Raw genomic sequence first — 18,046 nt, forward strand, 5'->3', positions numbered from 1 at the left:
CAGACTGACTCTGCACCCCAAGCATGTTAGCCTCGTTTTGCATTAGCTAGCTCACAGTGCCACTAGAATCTCCTTTTATCAGAGGGATTAGTTTTTGGCTACCTCAGAACACAACAAACCCTGATTTCTCAAACTTGTGGAAACAATATAATACTTTTCACCTAGTCACTCATGCTTCCTCATGTTCTCTCAGAGAGATTCACAGAAGAAACAGTTGGGTGGGCTTACAATAAGAATCTATTGTACCGTTTGCAAGAAACTGGCTCTATATATATTGCACCAAGGTGAGGTACAGTGTGTACAGAGTCCAAGGGTCTCCAGAGGTTTGGCAGATGTTAAAGTTAGATAGAACCTTACTCTCGAAAGTGGTAGCTTGGTCGAGCAGTAAGGCAGTATTAGAGGACAGTGTAAAGCATTTGATGTACACACTCAGTCAGCAAATGAATTCACACAATCAAGAAATGATCTCTAGACCAATTGTTTTTGTATAAAAAAGATACTGTACTGGTGCAGGTAAGCATATAAATACTTTTCAGCTACAAGATGCTGTTGAATACTTTCAAAATATAGTAGGACTTTGTACCAATTTGAGTTTACAGGGGTTGCAATGCAATGCACAAACTTAGTAGACTCAGTACATATGAATCAATAGGCTTTTTCAGTAAAATGCAATTAAATTATTTTTCGGATTACTTTTACTAACAGTGCTAGATCCTAGATTCAGCACCGGGGCATTTCCTGAAAACAGTTGGGAAACTGCATTTTAGTTAGTTAGATGTTTAAAGAATATTCTCTTACTTCAAAAGTTGACACTTAGAAACTTTCTAATGGAATCACCAATTTTATCCTATGGAAGGAAATGCAATTTGCAGTTAAGCTACTATAACATTACTTTTCTTACTCCGTGCTGGATACCTAGATTCAGCACTGGGACATTTCCTGAAAACAGTTGAGAAAATGTGTTATTTCTGTGGTTTTTAAGGAATATTCTTAGTTTTCAAAAGTCGACAAACTTTTTCGGAGAAAAAGTGTCAATGTTATTCTATGAGGAAAAATAGGTTATCGGTTTTGAGGTAAGTAATCTGTCTTGAGTTAGGGCTCTGGGGTAAGACTCAGGGGTCCTCCAGGGCCAGTGATGCACTGTTACACCCTCAGCGGCACTCGGGTGGCTGGGTGCTGAGTGTTGGGGCCCAATGTTATCCTATGGAGGATAGGGGGGGGGGGGGGGGGGGGCACTTCGGTTGGGGGCTGCTGGCAAGCAGGCCACAGGGTTGTGGGAGCAAAGCTCCTAGGGTTAAGCTCAGGGCAAGTTGGTAACCAAGTTAGCACAAAAGGGGCACCCTCAGCGGCACTAGGGCTGCCAGGTGCAGAGTGCGGTTTTGAGGTCAGGTGCCCTGTTGATTTCAATGGAGATTATTCGGGACTAAGAAATACTGCAGGCTCGGGGACGAGGTCTCCCAGGAGCGACCACCACTTCTAGGGGTAAGTAGGGATGTTGAGGTTTGGTTAGGCACCGCTGGGTTAGGCACACAAGGCAGTGGGGTGTAGGGTGCAGGGATGCCTTGGGACTTTGGATTTTCTTACCCGCTCTGGTCGCGGTAGGGGGGTTGAGAGCCTCTGGATTGAGTCATCTGGAGCCAGGTCAGGGGTCTTGCATCTCGGGTCAGGATCGCGGGGGACCTCCTTGTGGTATTTTTCCACTCTAGCCAGGTTCGGCGGGTGCAGAGTGGGCTGGATTTGCGGTTCCTAGCTGGCACCAGAAGCTGCAGTTTAAACACGTCTGGTGTTCACAGGAAAAACAGCTTGGAAAGTGAAGGTAGGCAAGTCCTCCGGGGTTTTTGAGGTTGTGGCTGCTGGGCACACCAGGGTTTTGCAGGTTCGAGGGGAGACAGACCTGTAGGGCTGTGGCCAACTCAGTGAGCGTCGTCCTATTAGCTCTGCATGGCTTCTCCTGCTTTCTTGTGGTTGCTGGATCGGAGGAAGGAAGGTTTAGGGTGCCCCAAAATACTAATTTTATGGGCGTTACAGATAGGTAAAAGGCAGGGACCAATGGGTCCCTTCCCTGGAGTGGGTACACCCCCCTATTCTGTCACTCTTCAGTGGGAGGGGGGCAGGAGCCTGTCCCTGGTTGGCTGGGTCCTCCATCCTCAAGATGGCGTCGACTCAAGGTTGTGCTTCACCTAGTCTCCCCCACCTTAGGGGTGGAGTTGGCAGAGGTTGGCACACCTCTCTACCTCACTTGATTTTCCCGCCGGTTCTCCAGCCCAAAGTGTGTGGGGGGGGGGGGACAAAACAAGTGGGGACCAGTTGCTGAAAGCAGCAAATGATCTGGAGAGGCTCACAAAGGCGGAATTCCTTTGAAGCTTTTCCTTCGTGAAACCTGCCCATCCTGGGGGAGGAAGCTTGGCACTTCGTCCCAGGATGTGCCTTGTTTCAGGCCCCAGAGAGCAGCAAGCTCTCGACACAGGGGTCCAGAAACATGTCTGGTGGTGGCAGCCTAGGCAATCAGGTCAATGGTGGTTGGTAGAGTTTCAGGGGGCATCTCTAAGATGTCCTCTGTGGTGAATTTTACATTAAATCCTACACTGGCATCAGTGTGGGTTTAATGTGTTGAGAAGTTTGATACCAAACTTCCCAGTCTTCAATGTAGCCATTATGGTGCTGTGAAGTTCGTAACGACAAACTCCCAAACTTTTAATGTTAAAAGTAAAGCGCGGGTGCTGCGATTATAGCAAAAGTAAAGAAATAGAAACAAGGAAAATGCTACTTACCAGTATGCATCTGTTCTTGGCATGTAGAGCTGCAGAGTTGTACACTTAGCAATAGATCGCCACCTGGTGTTGGGCTCGGATGATTGCAGGTTGTTGTCTTCTTGGAAGAAGTCTTTGTAGTCACGACATAGGTGACTCCTCCCTGAGACAATACTGCGCATGGTCATCAACTCCACCCTCAGATTGTTTTTCGCCATGATGGGAAATGGAGTTAGTAGAAGTAAAGAGAAAGGATGTCCATGCGTGTGCATCTAAGTAAGATGAGTACTGGAACGGATACAAGTCCCGGGGAGGCGGGAGGGCATGTAGGTTTCTGCAGCTCTACATGCCAAGAACAGATGCATACTGGTAAGCAGCATTTTCCGTTCGAGGCATATGAGCTGCAGATCGTACACTTAGCATCGATTGTGCAGCAGTGTCTCCCCTAGCGGTGGTCGCTTGTATCAGTTGCAGCATACTGAAATAGTGTTCTAAGGACAGCTTGGCCTACTGCAGCTTGCTGCTTGGCTTTCACATCACCACAATAGTGTTTAGTGAAAATGTGTATTGTAGACCATGTTGCTGCCTTGCATATGTCCTCTAGTGGTATATTTCCTAAGAAAGCCATAGAGGCTCCTAGTTTGCGAGTGGAGTGCGCTCTAGGAGGAACCGTTAGTGTACACTTAATTTTTTGATAGTGATATTTGTATACACTTTACAATCCATCTGGCAATTCCTCCTTTAGAGATGGGATTGCCTTTGTGTGGGGGAGAGAAAGATACAAATAGTTTTGTCTTTCTGAAGGATTTAGTCCGGTCTGTGTAGTATAACAGAGCTCTTCTAACATCTACGGTGTGTAAAGCCCTTTCTGCAACAGAGTCCGGTTTTTGAAAAAACACTGGTAGCTCTACTGATTGGTTAAGGTGAAAAGGAGTAATAACTTTTGGCAGGAATTTAGGATTGGGCCTAAGAACCACTTTGTTAGGATGTATCTGAAAAAATGGCTCTTGTATTGTGAATGCTTGTATTTCACTAACTCTTCTGAGAGGTGATGGCAACAAGGAAAGCAGTTTTCCATGTTAGGAATTGCAATTCACACTTGTGTAAAGGCTCGAAAGGGGGTCCCATAAGTCTTGTAAGGACCACATTTGGGTTCCATACTGGAGCAGGCGGTAACCGAGGTGGGATTATTAGTTTTAATCCTTCCATAAATGCTTTGATTGCAGGTGCTCTAAAGAGAGATAGATGTTGCCTAGTCTGTAAATAGGCTGCAATTGCTGCCAGATGCAGGCGTATGGAAGAGTAAGCCAAATTGGACCTTTGTAGTTATAGAAGGTAGCAAATAACATCCAGTGGATCAATGTGATTATTGTTACAATATATTGCAAATCTTTTCCACTTAGCGGCATAGCATGCTCTGGTAGTGGGTCTTCTAGCTTCTTTAATTATGTTCATACAGTCTGGTGGTAGGTTTAAGTAACCGAACTCTAAGACTTCAGGAGCCAGATCGCCAAATTCAGTTGGCTTGGTTCTGGGTGTCTTATATCTCCATGGTTCTGTTTTAACAGGGATGGCGTGAGCCATAATTTCTGATGTGGAACCAGTGAGAGATCTAGTAGTGTGGTGAACCATGGCCGACGTGCCCTTTGTGGGAGCCACTAGTATTAGTTTGAGAGACAGTTGTCTGAGCTTGCGTACTACTAGTGGAATGAGTGGGAGAGGCGGAAAAGCGTACGTAAATCTGCCTGACCAGTTCATCCATATTGCATTCCCCTAAAACCGTGGTTGTGGAAACCTGGCGGAGAAGGTTGGGCATTTTGCATTTTCATGGGTGGCAAACAGATCCATCTGTGCATGCCCCCACATTTGGAAGAATGGTTGAAGTACTTGTGGGTGTATCTCCCATTCGTGAATCTGTTGTGACTGACGGCAACAGATCTGCAATCGGATTGTGAATTCCTGGAAGGTGTTCTACTGTCAGGTGTATGTTTTGAGGAATGGCCCATCTCCAAATGTTCTGTACAAGCTGGGACAGTTGCAGAGTGTGTCGCCCCCGGTTTTTGTATATAATACATGGCTGTCATATTGTCAGTCCAGATTAGGACAGCTTTGTTTCGTACTTTTACCTGAAACGTTTAGAATGCTAGGAAAATTGCTAGCAGCTCTAGATGGTTGATATGGAACTGTCTTTGTTGGTTGTTCCATTGGCCTTGTGTGGTATAATGCAAGAGATGGGCTCCCCAACCTGTATGGGATGCATCTGTCGTGAGCACTATCTGTGGAACAGGGTCTAGGAACGGCCGTCCCTTTGTCAAGTTTTTGGTGTTCCACCATTGCAGAGAGCGATATGTACGGCTGTCTACCAACACCAGGTCTGTGAGCTGACCTTGAGCCTGATTCCACTGTTGTGCTAGACATTCTTGTAATGGGTGCATTTGCAGTCTCGCGTGGGGAACTATGAAGATGAAAGACGCCATCATGCCTATTAGTCTCTATTGAAAAAGGGAGACTAAGGTCTGAATGCTCTGTTTCCTGGCTTTACTGGGATACGCTAGAGCTGTAGATGTGTCTATGGTAGCTCCTAGATATTTATGAACGTGCGAAGGCTCTAGGTGCGACTTGGTGTAGTTTATTGTAAACCCTAAGTCGTGCAATGTCTGAATTGTTTGTTTTGTGTGTTTTACACAATGGTTGAACGATTTTGCTTTTATGAGCCAATCGTCGAGGTAAGGGAAGACATGTATCTGTTGTCTTCTGAGATGTGCTGCTACTACTGCTAAGCACTTTGTAAACACTTGTGGTGCTGTTGTGACCCCGAATGGAAGGACTTTGAACTGATAGTGCTGTCCTTGTATGACAAACCTTAGATTCTTCCTGTGCGCAGGATGTATAGGAACATGAAAATAGGCGTCCTTTAGGTCTAGTGTTGAAAGAAAGTCTCCCTGTTGTAGAAGTGGGAGTACTTGTTATAAAGGGATCATGTGAAAATGATCTGACTGTATGTAATGGTTGAGGGGCCGGAGGTTGAGAATTGGTCTGAATGTTCCATCCTTCTTGGGAATTAGGAAGTACAGGGAGTAAACTCCTGTTCCCCGTTCCTCTAAAGGAACTACTTGAATAGCATCCTTTTGTAGAAGTGCTAGAACTTCCTGTTACCTGTGGACAGTGGTCTGTGGACATTGGAGGCTGCCTGGGTGGTATGTTTGGGGTGTTGCTGTGAGTTCTAGGCAGTAGCCATGTTGGAAAATCTGTCTTACCCACCTGTCTGTTGTGATGGAATTCCAGACAGGTAGGAACTGTGATAATCTGCCCCCCACAGGAGTGGAATGCTGTTGGGGAGGCAGAGGGAAGTCACTGTTTGGGAGTGGAAGAGGAGCGGTTGTTGTTATTACCTCAACCTTTTTCCTTATTATTGTTGCCTCTGTATCCTCCTCTAAAGTAGCCTTTGCTAGAGGAGGTCTATGTGTGCGTCTTAAAAGTTGATGTTGTGTCTGTGCCGGTCTGCTTGGAACCTCCTCTATAAAAGGAGCGGCGAAAAGAACTTCTAGTCTGTGTGGATTGTAATGCACCCATAGACTTAGCTGTGTCTGTGTCTTTCTTCATCGTTTCTAGCGTGTTGTCTACTTCCGGCCCGAACAACTGGTTCTTATTGAAGGGCTGGTTGAAGATGGTAGTCTGAACCTCTGGTTTGAAACCTGAAATGCGTAACCACGCATGACGTCCGAGTACGACACTAGTGTTGACTGCTCTGGATGCTGTGTCAGCTACATCTAGTGATCATTTAATTGAGGCATTGGATATTAATTTGCCTTCTTGTAAGAGCTCTGCTGCCTGATCTTTGCATTGATCTGGGAGGTGCTCCATTAGTTTTTCTAGTTGGTCGTAGTGAGCCCTGTCATAGCGTGAGAGTAAGGATTGTGTGTTTGCTATGCGCCATATGTTTGTTCCCTGCTCAGCAATCAGTTTCCCTGACGCATCAATAACTTTAGATTCTTTGCAGGCGGGGCGTGTCATCAGAGGTCTGGGAATTGGCTCTTTTACGTGCATTAGACCCTACCAAAGAGTCTAGTGGCAGATGTCCCTTAATATAGACTGGATCAGATGGTGCTGGTCTATACTTCTTTTCTATTCTGGGATTTAACACCCTACATCGTACCGGGTCTTTAAATATATCTGGAGCATGTTTAATAACTCCTTTGATCATGGGTAGGTTTTGTGTAGACCTTTGTGACTGCTCAAATGTGTCCAGTAAAAAATCCTCATCAATGGCATCAGAGTGCATTGGAACTCCATGGTAACGGGCAGCTCTATTTGATAGATGATTAAACCCAATACTATCTTCTGGAGGGGAGGGTGTTGTTGGGTAGTACGGAGGATCAGGAATGTCTGGCACATTGTGTGGTGGAAAACCATATATGTCGTCATCCTTAGGATATTCAGGATTGACATCCTCATCTAAAGGGTATGCATGTGGCTCTGGTACGTCATTCCCCCACCTAGATCATACTCCTCGTAAGTGTAGTGTGATGATGCAGGAGATTGAACAGGAGAAGCTATAGGTTCAATATAAGGAGGGATAGGAGAGGAAGAACGTGAAGGAGAGTAGGGGTGCATTGGAGAAGTTGCACAATCCTCCTTTATGGCAGGAACCACAGGTGGAAGTGGTGTGTCTGCTGGTCTTTTCTTGTAAGGAATTGCTTCCACATGTCCAGTTTTTGGATTGATATAGGCCTTTTTATGTTTAGGATCTGGTCTAAACAGTTCTTCCTCCTCTACAATCTTCTTCGGCGCCGATTTTTTCAGTGGCGATAGGAGTTGTTTAGTGTTCTTTGCTTTAGGAGGAGTTATCGAGTCCCGTGGCAAATTTTTCGGTGCCGAAGGTGGTTTCGGCTTGTTAGAGGGTTTAGGCGTCTCTGTATCAGGCCTTGGAGTCTTTGGTACCGATGTTGGGAGATTTCGGTGTGGAGACCGGTTTCGTTGGACCTGCGGCGCCAGACTCTGGCTTTCCATCTTTATTTTTGGAACTGGAAGGTTTCGGAGTCGAAGCTTTCGGATCCGGTACAGTTTTTGGCTTTGTCACTGATGTGTCTTTTGGTGTGGGTGCCGAAGGGTCTTTGTCTTTGGGCACCGAAGGGCGTTTTGGCTTCGGTGTCGAAGAGTCCTTCGGTGTCGAAGGATGTTTTGGTGCCAATGGAGGAGGTGGAATTGGCACATGTGGTTTCTTTGGTGCCGAGGCACCGGAAGGTGTAGTCTTTTTCCTCGGAGCCGAGCCTGAAGACGGGGCCTGAGGGTAGATTTCGGTCTCGACTGGGCCCCATGGGCGGAGTGCCGACCGCTGCCTTTGGCTTGGGTAGTGTATGTTGTGCAGGGGCAGGGGTACTCACGGGCTGCCGAGATGGAATCGAGTCGTCAGAGTCCTCTGCCCCCGATATGATCTGGAGATCAGGCGAGTCTTCCTCGGCGACGAGTGGAGCCTCGTCCTCTAAGATATCTTCGAGTGGATCCTCGTCCCTGGAGACGTCCTCTCAGACGATCTCCTCCTCAAAGATGGCCTCCGGTGCTGGCGCTGATCTCACCTTGTGTCGACGGGCCCTCCGATCCAGAATGGTCTTCGATCGGAAGGAGGCACAGGCTGTGCAGGTTGACTAGTCGTGTTCCGGCGATAGACAGAGGTTGCAGACCTCGTGATGGTCGATATGGGGGAATTTTGATCGACATACCGGGCATCTCTTGAATGGAGTTCTGTCCATGAGGCATAGGCCGTAGGGCGCCGATAGGCCCATCGGCCTTCGCCGACGCACCGGAATTTAACGGATGTCGAAAAGTCTATTTAATGTAGAAAATGTTTATATAAAGTTTCACGCTTCAAAGTTGCTGAAAAAGTCTTTACTAGCCGGAGCGGAAAACTTTCATCCGAACCCAGTGGCGGAAAAAAACAATCGGAGGATGGAGTCGATGACCATGCGCAGTATTGTCCAAGGGAGGAGTCACCTATCTCGTGACTACAAAGGCTTCTTCCAAGAAGACAACAACCTGCAATCATCCGAGCCCAACACCAGGTGGCGATCTATTGCTAAGTGTACGATCTGCAGCTCATATGCCTCGAACACATCTATTTCTTTACTTCTGCTATAATCACAACACCTGTGCTTTACTTTCAATGTTAAAAGTAAAGTGCTGGTGCCGCGATTAAAGCAAAAGTAAAGAACAAGCAAATGATGCGTGCGAAAGTGATCGAGGAAAGACAGATGGCGGCTGCGCACGTGCACGCAAGCTTGAGGCCACCAAAAGCCTGTGGTAGCACTGTGAAAACTCACTTACAAAATGTCTCTCCGAGCAGCGCATGCGCTGGCTCAGGCCAGACATAAAGTGTTGGATAATGTCCAAGACCCACTGGTCTATTGGGATTTATTTCCAATTGTGGAGAAATTATTGCAGACGACCCTATGTTCTGGGGGAATGGTAAAGAAGTAATTATTATTGGCATGTGAAGAACGGGTATTGTTTCCGCTGAATCTTCTCAGTAGAAGGTTCTAGATGTAGAGGCTTGTCCCTGATTTTTAAATTGTGACCCACAGGTAACTGCGGTAGCCGTTTGGCAACTTGTTTGTAATTGGGATACAAAAAGAACCACAATAGGTGTTAGTTTGGAGAGCTTTCATTGATTTCGCTACCTCAGTGTCCTTTTTCATTTTTGTCAAGGGCTGTGTCCACTTGAGGTCTGAAAAGAGGTTTAACAAACTGGCGATTTAGTATGGCTTGCTATACTTCAGGCTTAAATCCAGACACCAAGAAAATGGCAAACGGCAGACCAGGTCAAGCACATTCAGTCCATATGCACAAAAAATTCAGAGGGTGGTGCCATCACTTCCCACACCCGTTGTCCAGAGGTGTCAGTAGTAGCCAGATTCACAAGAGGAAACGGAAGGTGCATTTGTTGCAAAGTCATTACACGTACGTCGAGGTCAGTTCCAAAATTACTTTTTATTCACAGCCAACGTGTTTGGTTCCTGATTTTTGCCAGAGGGAACTTCGTCAGGGCTCCTATATGATCAGCATGTCAGTAGCAATAAAAAGTATATATGACGAAGTTTGGACCCCATAGGACAAGGCGTTAACCTCAATAGCAGTATGCGTGATAAAATCGCATGTCTAAGGTTTGTAGGCTTAAAGGTATCCTATATAGTAAGATCAAAGTGAGGGAAAGGTCCAAAGTTCACTAGTTCGTCAAGAGACTTATTGTATGAAGAGTAAAGCTGTATAAGCTAGTACAGCGACATCTTCACGTAAAGTGGCAGCTATTGGGGTTAACTCCATTGTCCTATGGGGTCCAAACTCCGTCACCGAAACAGAAAAAAGGAACTAAAAGCAAAAATAAAAGAACGCTGAAGGTGACCGTATTAGAGTAGATGCAAATTGTAGCTTTTCTTTATCAACCTCCTACCAGAGAGCCTCTTGTTCCCAATCCACCAAGAAATTGCCTTAGAATTCTTGGAAATAAATTGCAAGGATAATCTTGGCCCACAGCTCTGCTAGAGGCCACCTCCTCTGAAGAGGTTTGCTGGTAATAAAGCTGTGCACATTGGTGCCATATAAAGACAGTTGATCCCACACCACCAAGTATGACCATAGAGTTAGCCGGTCTTGCTGCACATACCGTGAGAGGAGGGTGTTCCTGCAACTGTGGTGGCATGCGTTCTCGCATGGGGTGGAATGAGGGTAGAATTCAGCGTAGGCTGGATAGACAGTTCTGTATAGGAAGAAACAAAACTGAGAATGAGAGGAAATTAAACTTGAGGCATGTCACAAAGCAGAACCAAGTAGAGTTCATCCAATTTTAACAATAAAATAGAAATGTTGGTAGGGTATTCACTAAGTGCAACTCAAACCCAGAGGGCACGGAAAAGGAATAGGCAGATACTTAACCGCATGCGCGCTAGCGGGTTTTCCCGCTGCGCGCTGAAATTTCAAAATCGCGGCTTTCGTGACAAAGCCAGCTCGTCATGCGCGCAGCGCAGGTAACGCCCATGACGAGCTGGCTTTGTCATCCGCATCGAAGGGGTTAAGGACATCTCAAAACAAACACTGAAAGTACAAAACGTAAGAGGAAAAGATTTAAGAATACATTTTACAAATATGTGGTTCATTACTAGCAATATTTGAACTTTGGCAGCAAAATACTTAAGCACAAACTTGCAAGCATTAGTATTTTTCTAAGCCTTTCTTTTTTCAGTTTTTGGAAATGCCCTTATCAACTAATACAAGAAGTCGCATAAGAGGACAAACATTGTACCTTATAGATTCATTATAGCAGAAAAGGCCAGCTCTGTTTTGTGAGAAAGTACCATCTTTCTTGCATTGGTATGCCCCCACGTTTTGCTAAACTGCTGATGTGCTTTGGACTGAGCGTGCCCTGGGCTCCTGTCAATCAGGTGGCCAGTGTTCCTTCCCCAAAGCTATGTTGAAACAAAACCCAATTGGTATCTCTGGCCACCTGTCAGTCCCTAGTAAATGGTACCCTAGATACTCAGGGCATGGTGACCAGAGAAGACCCCTAAGGGCTGCAGCACTTATTGTAAAACCCTTAAGGGCCCTGTACCCTGACAGACACTCAGCCTGCAAAGGCAGTTTGCGGGTAAGTACAAAACTAAACAGAGTCGACATGGCACACAACCATGTGTGCCATGCCCACAAACCCACTGCCCTGGCATACATCAGTCACGCCTCTAGCTGGGATGCCCTATGCCAGTGGTGTGGGCACAGGAGCATGAGCCCTGTTCCCAGACAGTACCCAGGGCCATTCCTGGGCACTATAAGTGAAGTGCTGCCATTAAGAGTATATGGTGCTGGGAGGTCGTCATTACGAACTCCACAGTACCAGGATGGCTTCACTGAAAACTGAGAAGTTTGGTATCAAACTTCTCAGCACATTAAACCCTCACTGATGCCAGTGTGAGATTTAATGTAAAATGCACCAGAGGGAATCTCAGAGATGCCCCCTGAGACCTAACCTACAATCCACGTCTGGACTGAGGCTGCCTAGGCTGTCAGACAGCAGACATGTTGCTGGACCCCTGGGTGGAGAGCCCTCCGCTCTCCTGGGCCTGCAACAATGCACATCCTGGGCGAGGTGCTAGGTCACCTCCCCCAGGATGGGCAGGGGGAAGCTTCAAAGGCCTGCCGCCTCTGAGTTCTCCAGACCATTTGCTGTACCCACCACCTGGCCCCCACCAGTTCTGACCCCCACTCTGGCGGGAAACCCTTCATCAGGAAGGAGGGTGTGCCAGCATGTGCCAACCCCACCCCTCAGGTGGGAGAGGCGAGGTGAAGCACAACCCCAGGCTCTGGCCATCTTGAAGATGGGGAGCCCTGCCCAATCACAGCTAGGTTCCTGCCCCCCTCCCACAGGAGAGGAGCAGACTAGGGGGTGTACCCACCCCAGGAACCTATTGGTCCCTGCATTTGCCCTTACCCTACCTGTAACGCTCCTACATTCAGTATTTAGGGGCTCCTGAACCTTCCTTCCTCAGATCTTGATACAAAAAGAAGAAAGAAGAATAAGAGGAAGACCCGCCGTGCAGCTGCTAACAGGACGACACCCACTGACTTGGTCCCAGCCCTACCGGCCTGTCGACCCTGGAAACTGCTACTGCTAAATCCCGGCGACTACTGCCGACATCAACCTTGGACAACCCGGAAGACCTGCCTGCCTTGACCCTCTAACAGACTGGGACTCCCATGAGCAGAGGCTCTGCTCCAACAGCAACACCCCTTGTGCCAGCCAGGAACTCCAAATCCAGACCACTCTGCACCCGCGAAGCCCGGCCCTGAGTGATCCAAGACCACAAGGACGTTCCCACAGCGACTGGGACCCGAAGACCAGTGGACAAAGACCCTCCTCGACGACCAGGACGACGCCTGCAGCCTCAGAACCCAGGGCCCCACCAACTGCGACCAGCCGAGGGTAAGATTCACGACACCCAAAGACACACCTGCACCCGGCGCCCCACAGCCCCCTGTGCCATCCTTTGGGGTACTCACCTCATCTCCAAAATCCCAACTTACCTCTCGAAGAGAGGTAAGTTGGGATCTTGGAGAAGAGGCAGGAGGTAAGTTGAGATCTTGGAGAAGAGGTGAGTACCCCAAAGGAGGGCACCCGGGGCTGTGGGACACCTGAAGAATCTCCGTCCCCGAGTCTGCAGCCTTTGTTTCCTTTTTACCTTTTCTATTTAATAACACTGGGCACCCGACGGCTCAAAAGCACCCTGCACCCAGCAGCCCTTAGGTGGTGTAGGAAGCGGAGGTAGTGACGCTGACCTTGGCGGAGGGACAGGGGTATCTCCGACCGAGGGGCGGGCCCATGAGGTGGAAGCGGTGGTAGTGGTCAGCCCGGTGGAAGCGGAGGGTTGGTGGGTGGGTCCTCCTTAGGTAAAGGAGGAGGGGGCGACTTAGGCCGAGGTGGTGTATATACCACCGAGTACACCGAGCCCGGTGACTTCTTCGGGGAAGGGGACTGTGACCCAGCCCCTTCAGCAGGCGATCGCTTTCTCCTTCGCCCTCCACTAGATCCAGCCTGACTTTTGGCGCCAGAACTCCTCCTGCGCCGTTTAGGAGAGTAGGAGCGACTCCTAGACGCCGATCTCTTCCTTCGACGCCGAGCGTCGCTTTTCTGGCGTCGAACGTCGCCTCCGCGACTCTGGCGTCGAACGCCGCCTCCGCGACGTCAACCTCTCCTTCGACGCCGAACGCCGCCTCCGCGGCGTCGACCGGTCTATTCTCGACGACGAGCGTAGACTCCTCTCGAGGTCCTCGACGTCTAGGATCCCCTCGACGCCGGTCTTCGTCTCGACGGCGACCGGCGGTGTCGCCTCGACGGCGAGCGCCGACGCCTGTCGCTCCTTCTTCGACGTCGATAGTCAGACGCGGACGTCTACGATGAAGATGCAGTCGACGATGGTTTCGACGGCGGCCTGTCCAGGCCCTTCGACGTCGAATCCCCTCATCGTCTCGACCCGGAGCCCCGGGAAGATGGGGAACACACAGTCGTCATCTCTCTCGTCGTCGATGCAATCGACGCCGACGGAGACCGGGACCGTTTGCTGGTCTTCCTGCCTCTGGGGAGCCCCCCAGAGGCCTCAGCAGAGGCAGAGGGAGCTTTCCTTGTCTGCCCAGACCCACCTGCAGCCTGCAGTCGTCTGTCCTCCAGGCCTTGCAGCCTCATTTTTAACCTTTCCCTCAGAGTTCTTGCAGAAAGGTTCTTGCAGATGTCACACTCTTCAGGGACATGTGCTTCAGGAAGGCAGATGATGCAGACCTCGTGTGGATCAGTCTTGGCCTTCTTCCTCCCACAGATAGGGCATTTGTCGAAAAGGGCAGGCATTTTAGAGCCCTAAAACACCTGGACAAACACAGAAGAGAAGGGAAAGCACCAAGACAAAAATTGAAACACTTTAAAATCACTAAGTGCACACAAAATCCAATAAACCCTTCAAAAAGGGGAGAGCTCAATGCCAGGGTCCTGTTAGCAGGAGCCGGAAAAAAGAACTGAAAGTAAAAGGGATACGGGGAGAAAGTTCTGGAAAGTTCTCTTAAAGGCACAGTATCCTATTTAAGCCACATTTATTTATTTATTTATTTATTTTAAGCATTTATAAAGCGCAACCATCATCATTGCAGGCATCCTGGCGCTAAGAGATAAAAAAGACCGGAGGGAAGCGGATTAGCAGGGGAATAGCCAAGTTTTGATCCTCCTTCTGAACGGGAGGAGTTCACCAATGTGCCTGATCTCGATGGGAAGAGTGTTCCATAGTCTGGCGGCAGTTACTTCAAAGGATCTGCCAACGGCTCTAACCTTTCTGAATCTGGGAACAACCACCAGTTTAGCGTCAGAGGAACAAAGCGGTCTAGTAGGGGAATACCAAGCAAATTTAGACTGCAAAGAAGCTGGGCCAGCTCCATGGCATAATGGCAGCCTATGGGGCGTGTCTGTTCATGCCTTCCTCTCCATCATTCCAGAGTCTTTTACTGGTAGAGGCAAGTTTCTCCATGGTAGAAACTGGACAGGCTGTGTTGTGTGTGGTGTTTGGTGGAATTTCTAGTTGAAGTACTGGACAGTGTAGCCTGTGGATATAGGCTGCATTATTTGTCTTTAAATTCTCTCTTAAGTGTCTTTGCAGTTTCTGCATGATTTGACAACTTAAGAGATTATTTTTGATTGCCGGGGTCCACGCACATGGGCGGGACTATTCACTAGATTATGACTATACACAGAGATCCCCTACTACAGAAGTAGGCGTCCTTGAGATCAAGAGTGACAAGGAAGTCGTTTAATACCAGTAATGGGAGGACCTGTTGTAGTGTGACCATATGAAAATGATCAGACTATTTAAATGTTTAGCGGTCTGAGGTCTAGGATAGGTCTTAGAGATCTGTTCTTTTTTGGTATTAGGAAATATAGGGAATATACTCCTTTGTTTTTCTGATGCTCTGGAACTATTTCTAATGCATTTTTCTGCAGGAGGGATATTACCTCCTGTCTGAGCAGTGTTAAATGTTCCTGTGACGTTGGACGTTGCTTGGGTGGTATGTTTGGGGGAGGGAGGGTTGATTTTTGTTCCAGACAATAACCTGATTGAATTATTTGGAGCACCCACCTGTCTGATGTTTTCCCATACTGTCGTCCCCCGACAGGAGTGGAATGAGATGGGGGAAGGAAGTCATTGAGCAGGGGTAGAGGCAGAGCGTGAGTTGTTATTTTGGCCTCTGCCTTTGCTATTGTTACCCCTGTACCCACCCCTTTGGTAGCCTTTACTATAGGTAGACTGTGTAGAGGCTTTGTAGGAGGTGGAAGCTGTGTCTGAAGTATATCCCCTGATGGCACCCCGATAGTTTGAGCGACGAAATGAACGTCTGGGAGCCTGCGACTCCCATAGATTTGGCGCGGTCTGTATCTTTTTTCATTTTCTCTGATACATCTACCTCAGGTCCAAATAGATGTTGTTGGTCAAAGGGTTTGTTAAGAATAGCGCTTTGTACCTCCGGTTTGAACCCTGATATGCACAGCCAGGCGTGTCTGCGTAGCAAGGCGCTGGTGTTAACTGCCCTAAAGGCTCTGTCCGCTGCATCGAGGTCGCACCTAATGAAGGGGTTTGTGATGTTTTTCCCTTCCTGGATGAGCTCTTTTGCTCTATCCTTGTACTTGTCAGGAGGGGCTTCATTAATGACTCTAGTTCATCGTAATGTGCCCTGTCATATCTGGCGAGCAGTGCCTGTGTATTGGCGAGATGCCACATGTTTGCTGCTTGAGACGCTGTTCTTTTGCCTGATGCATCAAGTAGCTTACTCTTTTTTGGTGTTGCAGAGTCACCGATGTTTGGGAGTTTGCCCTCTTGCGTGTGTTGGAAACTACCAGGGAGTCTAGTGGTACTGGGCCTTTAATATAAGCTGGGTCAGATGGAGCAGCCTTATATTTTTTCTCTATCCGAGGGTTAATGACCAGAGTTCTGACGGGGTCCTTGAAGACTTCGGGAGCATGCTTGAGCACTCCTTTAAGCATGGGTAAGATGGAGGACGACCTTTGTGCATTATTAAATGTATCCATAAGGAAGTCTTCCTCAACAGGGTCTGTATAAATGTCTACACCATCATAATGTGCAGCCCTGTGAATTAATTTGTTAAAACCAATAGTGTCTTCTGGTGGGGAGGGCCTTGAGGGATAAATGTCATCCTGGTGGACATTTGGAACATCTGGGGTGGTATAATTGTCCCAGGGGTCTGGGGATCCTGTGTGAGTTGTTGGATCAGGTGTGTTACCCCCCCCCCCCCATGTCATCAGATTTATCATCCCTGTGTGGTGTGATAAGAGATGCCGGTGAATGCTGTGGTGGTGGTGATGGTACAGGTGAAAGAGAAGGGGAAAGCAGTCTTAAGGGCGAGGTAGACATGTCCTTCTTGGAATGCGGAGCTGGTGTGTCCAGTGGTCGCTTTTTCGGAGCCAAAACTAGGTGGCCAGTGACTGGGTTCTTGGCCACCTTCTTTTGAGCCGGGTCTGGGTAGGATAAATCCACTACAGAAGATGAATCTTTCGGTGCGGAGGAAGTCTTGTGCACTGAGGTGGCTTGTTTTGGCTTTTTAGCAATGTCTTTCACTGGGGAGGCAGCAGTCTTTTTCGGCTCCGAAGCTTTCCTCGGATCCGATGATTTTTTCGGTTCCGGTGGAGTTTTGGAATCCGAAGTGGGCTTTCTTGGTTCCAGCCTTGTTTTCGGTGACGAAGGAGTAGTGGTGTGCTTCGGTGCCGGTGGCTTGGGTGTCAGGCCGCTGTCTTTTTCGTTGCCGGTGTGTGTACGCCGGCACCATGTGAAGGTTGACTCGAGCTGGAGTCACCTGAAGGCTTGGTTAGCTTCTTAGCCGGGACCGAAGGTGGGGTAGTAGAAGCAGTTTGCCGGTGGGCACCAGAGCTGGAGGGCGAGGGTGTAACCGGGGCCATCTGTGTCTAGGAGGGGTCGGGTCGACGGTCTGTCTTACGACCCCCTGCGCTGGAGTGATGTCCTCTACTTCGAAATAGTCTGCTTCGGAGCTGCTGTTGACGTCGTGCTGTTCAGGGACGTTGACGCCTTCCTCGAAGATGTCATCCAGAATCGGCGCTGAAGATCGTTGAGCCATTGTTCTACTCGCTCTTCGGTCCCGGATAGTCTTTTTGGAGCGGAAAGAGGCACAAGCTGAACAGTCTGTCTCTTTCCGGAGCACGAGGCAACAGAGGTTACACACCTCATGCAGGTCGGTGTGGGGAAACTTCGACCCACATTGAGGACACTTCTTAAATGGCGTCCTTTCCATGAGCTGGAGTTGCGGCCTAGGTATGCCTGAAGGCCGTCGACGATGATCGGAGTCGAGATTCTCTATGTTCGAAGATTAGCGTCGACTGGAAAGCGTTTGAAACTAAGTTTTGGAGTTTGGTGAGGATTGCATGCCGAAGGAAAATCGGTTCCAACACGGAGCACTAGAAACACATCCGAGCCCAGTGGCGGAAAAAAACAATCTGGGGATGGAGCAGATGCCCATGCGCAGTATCATTCTAAGGAGGAGTCACCTATCCCGTGACTCCGAAAGACTTTTCTACAACAAAACAAACTGCAAACATCCAGGCCCAACACTAGGTGGCCATCTATGCATAGTGTGTAATCTGCAGCTCATATGCCTCAAACATAACGTTTTGAGTACAGCCTGGCCCACACTTGCTTGTTGTTTTGCCTGCACATTTACACAGTAGTGTTTTGTAAATGTGTGCGGAGTAGACC

General features: G+C 48.4%; 1 protein-coding gene across 3 annotated transcripts in view; it reads right to left on the reverse strand.

Annotated features, from left to right (window-relative positions):
* Nucleotides 1–18,046, reverse strand: part of GSK3A (glycogen synthase kinase 3 alpha) — a 325,630-nt gene that overhangs the window by 137,311 nt on the left and 170,273 nt on the right. For all 3 annotated transcript variants that reach the window (XM_086933047.1, XM_086933045.1, XM_086933046.1), the window contains exon 10: nucleotides 10,408–10,500. In XM_086933047.1, the coding sequence (XP_086789173.1) occupies nucleotides 10,408–10,500 (93 nt within the window). The remainder of the gene's footprint in view (nucleotides 1–10,407; nucleotides 10,501–18,046) is intronic.

Source organism: Lissotriton vulgaris, chromosome 7, assembly GCF_964263255.1.
Source record: "Lissotriton vulgaris chromosome 7, aLisVul1.2, whole genome shotgun sequence".
Lineage (NCBI taxonomy): Eukaryota > Metazoa > Chordata > Amphibia > Caudata > Salamandridae > Lissotriton > Lissotriton vulgaris.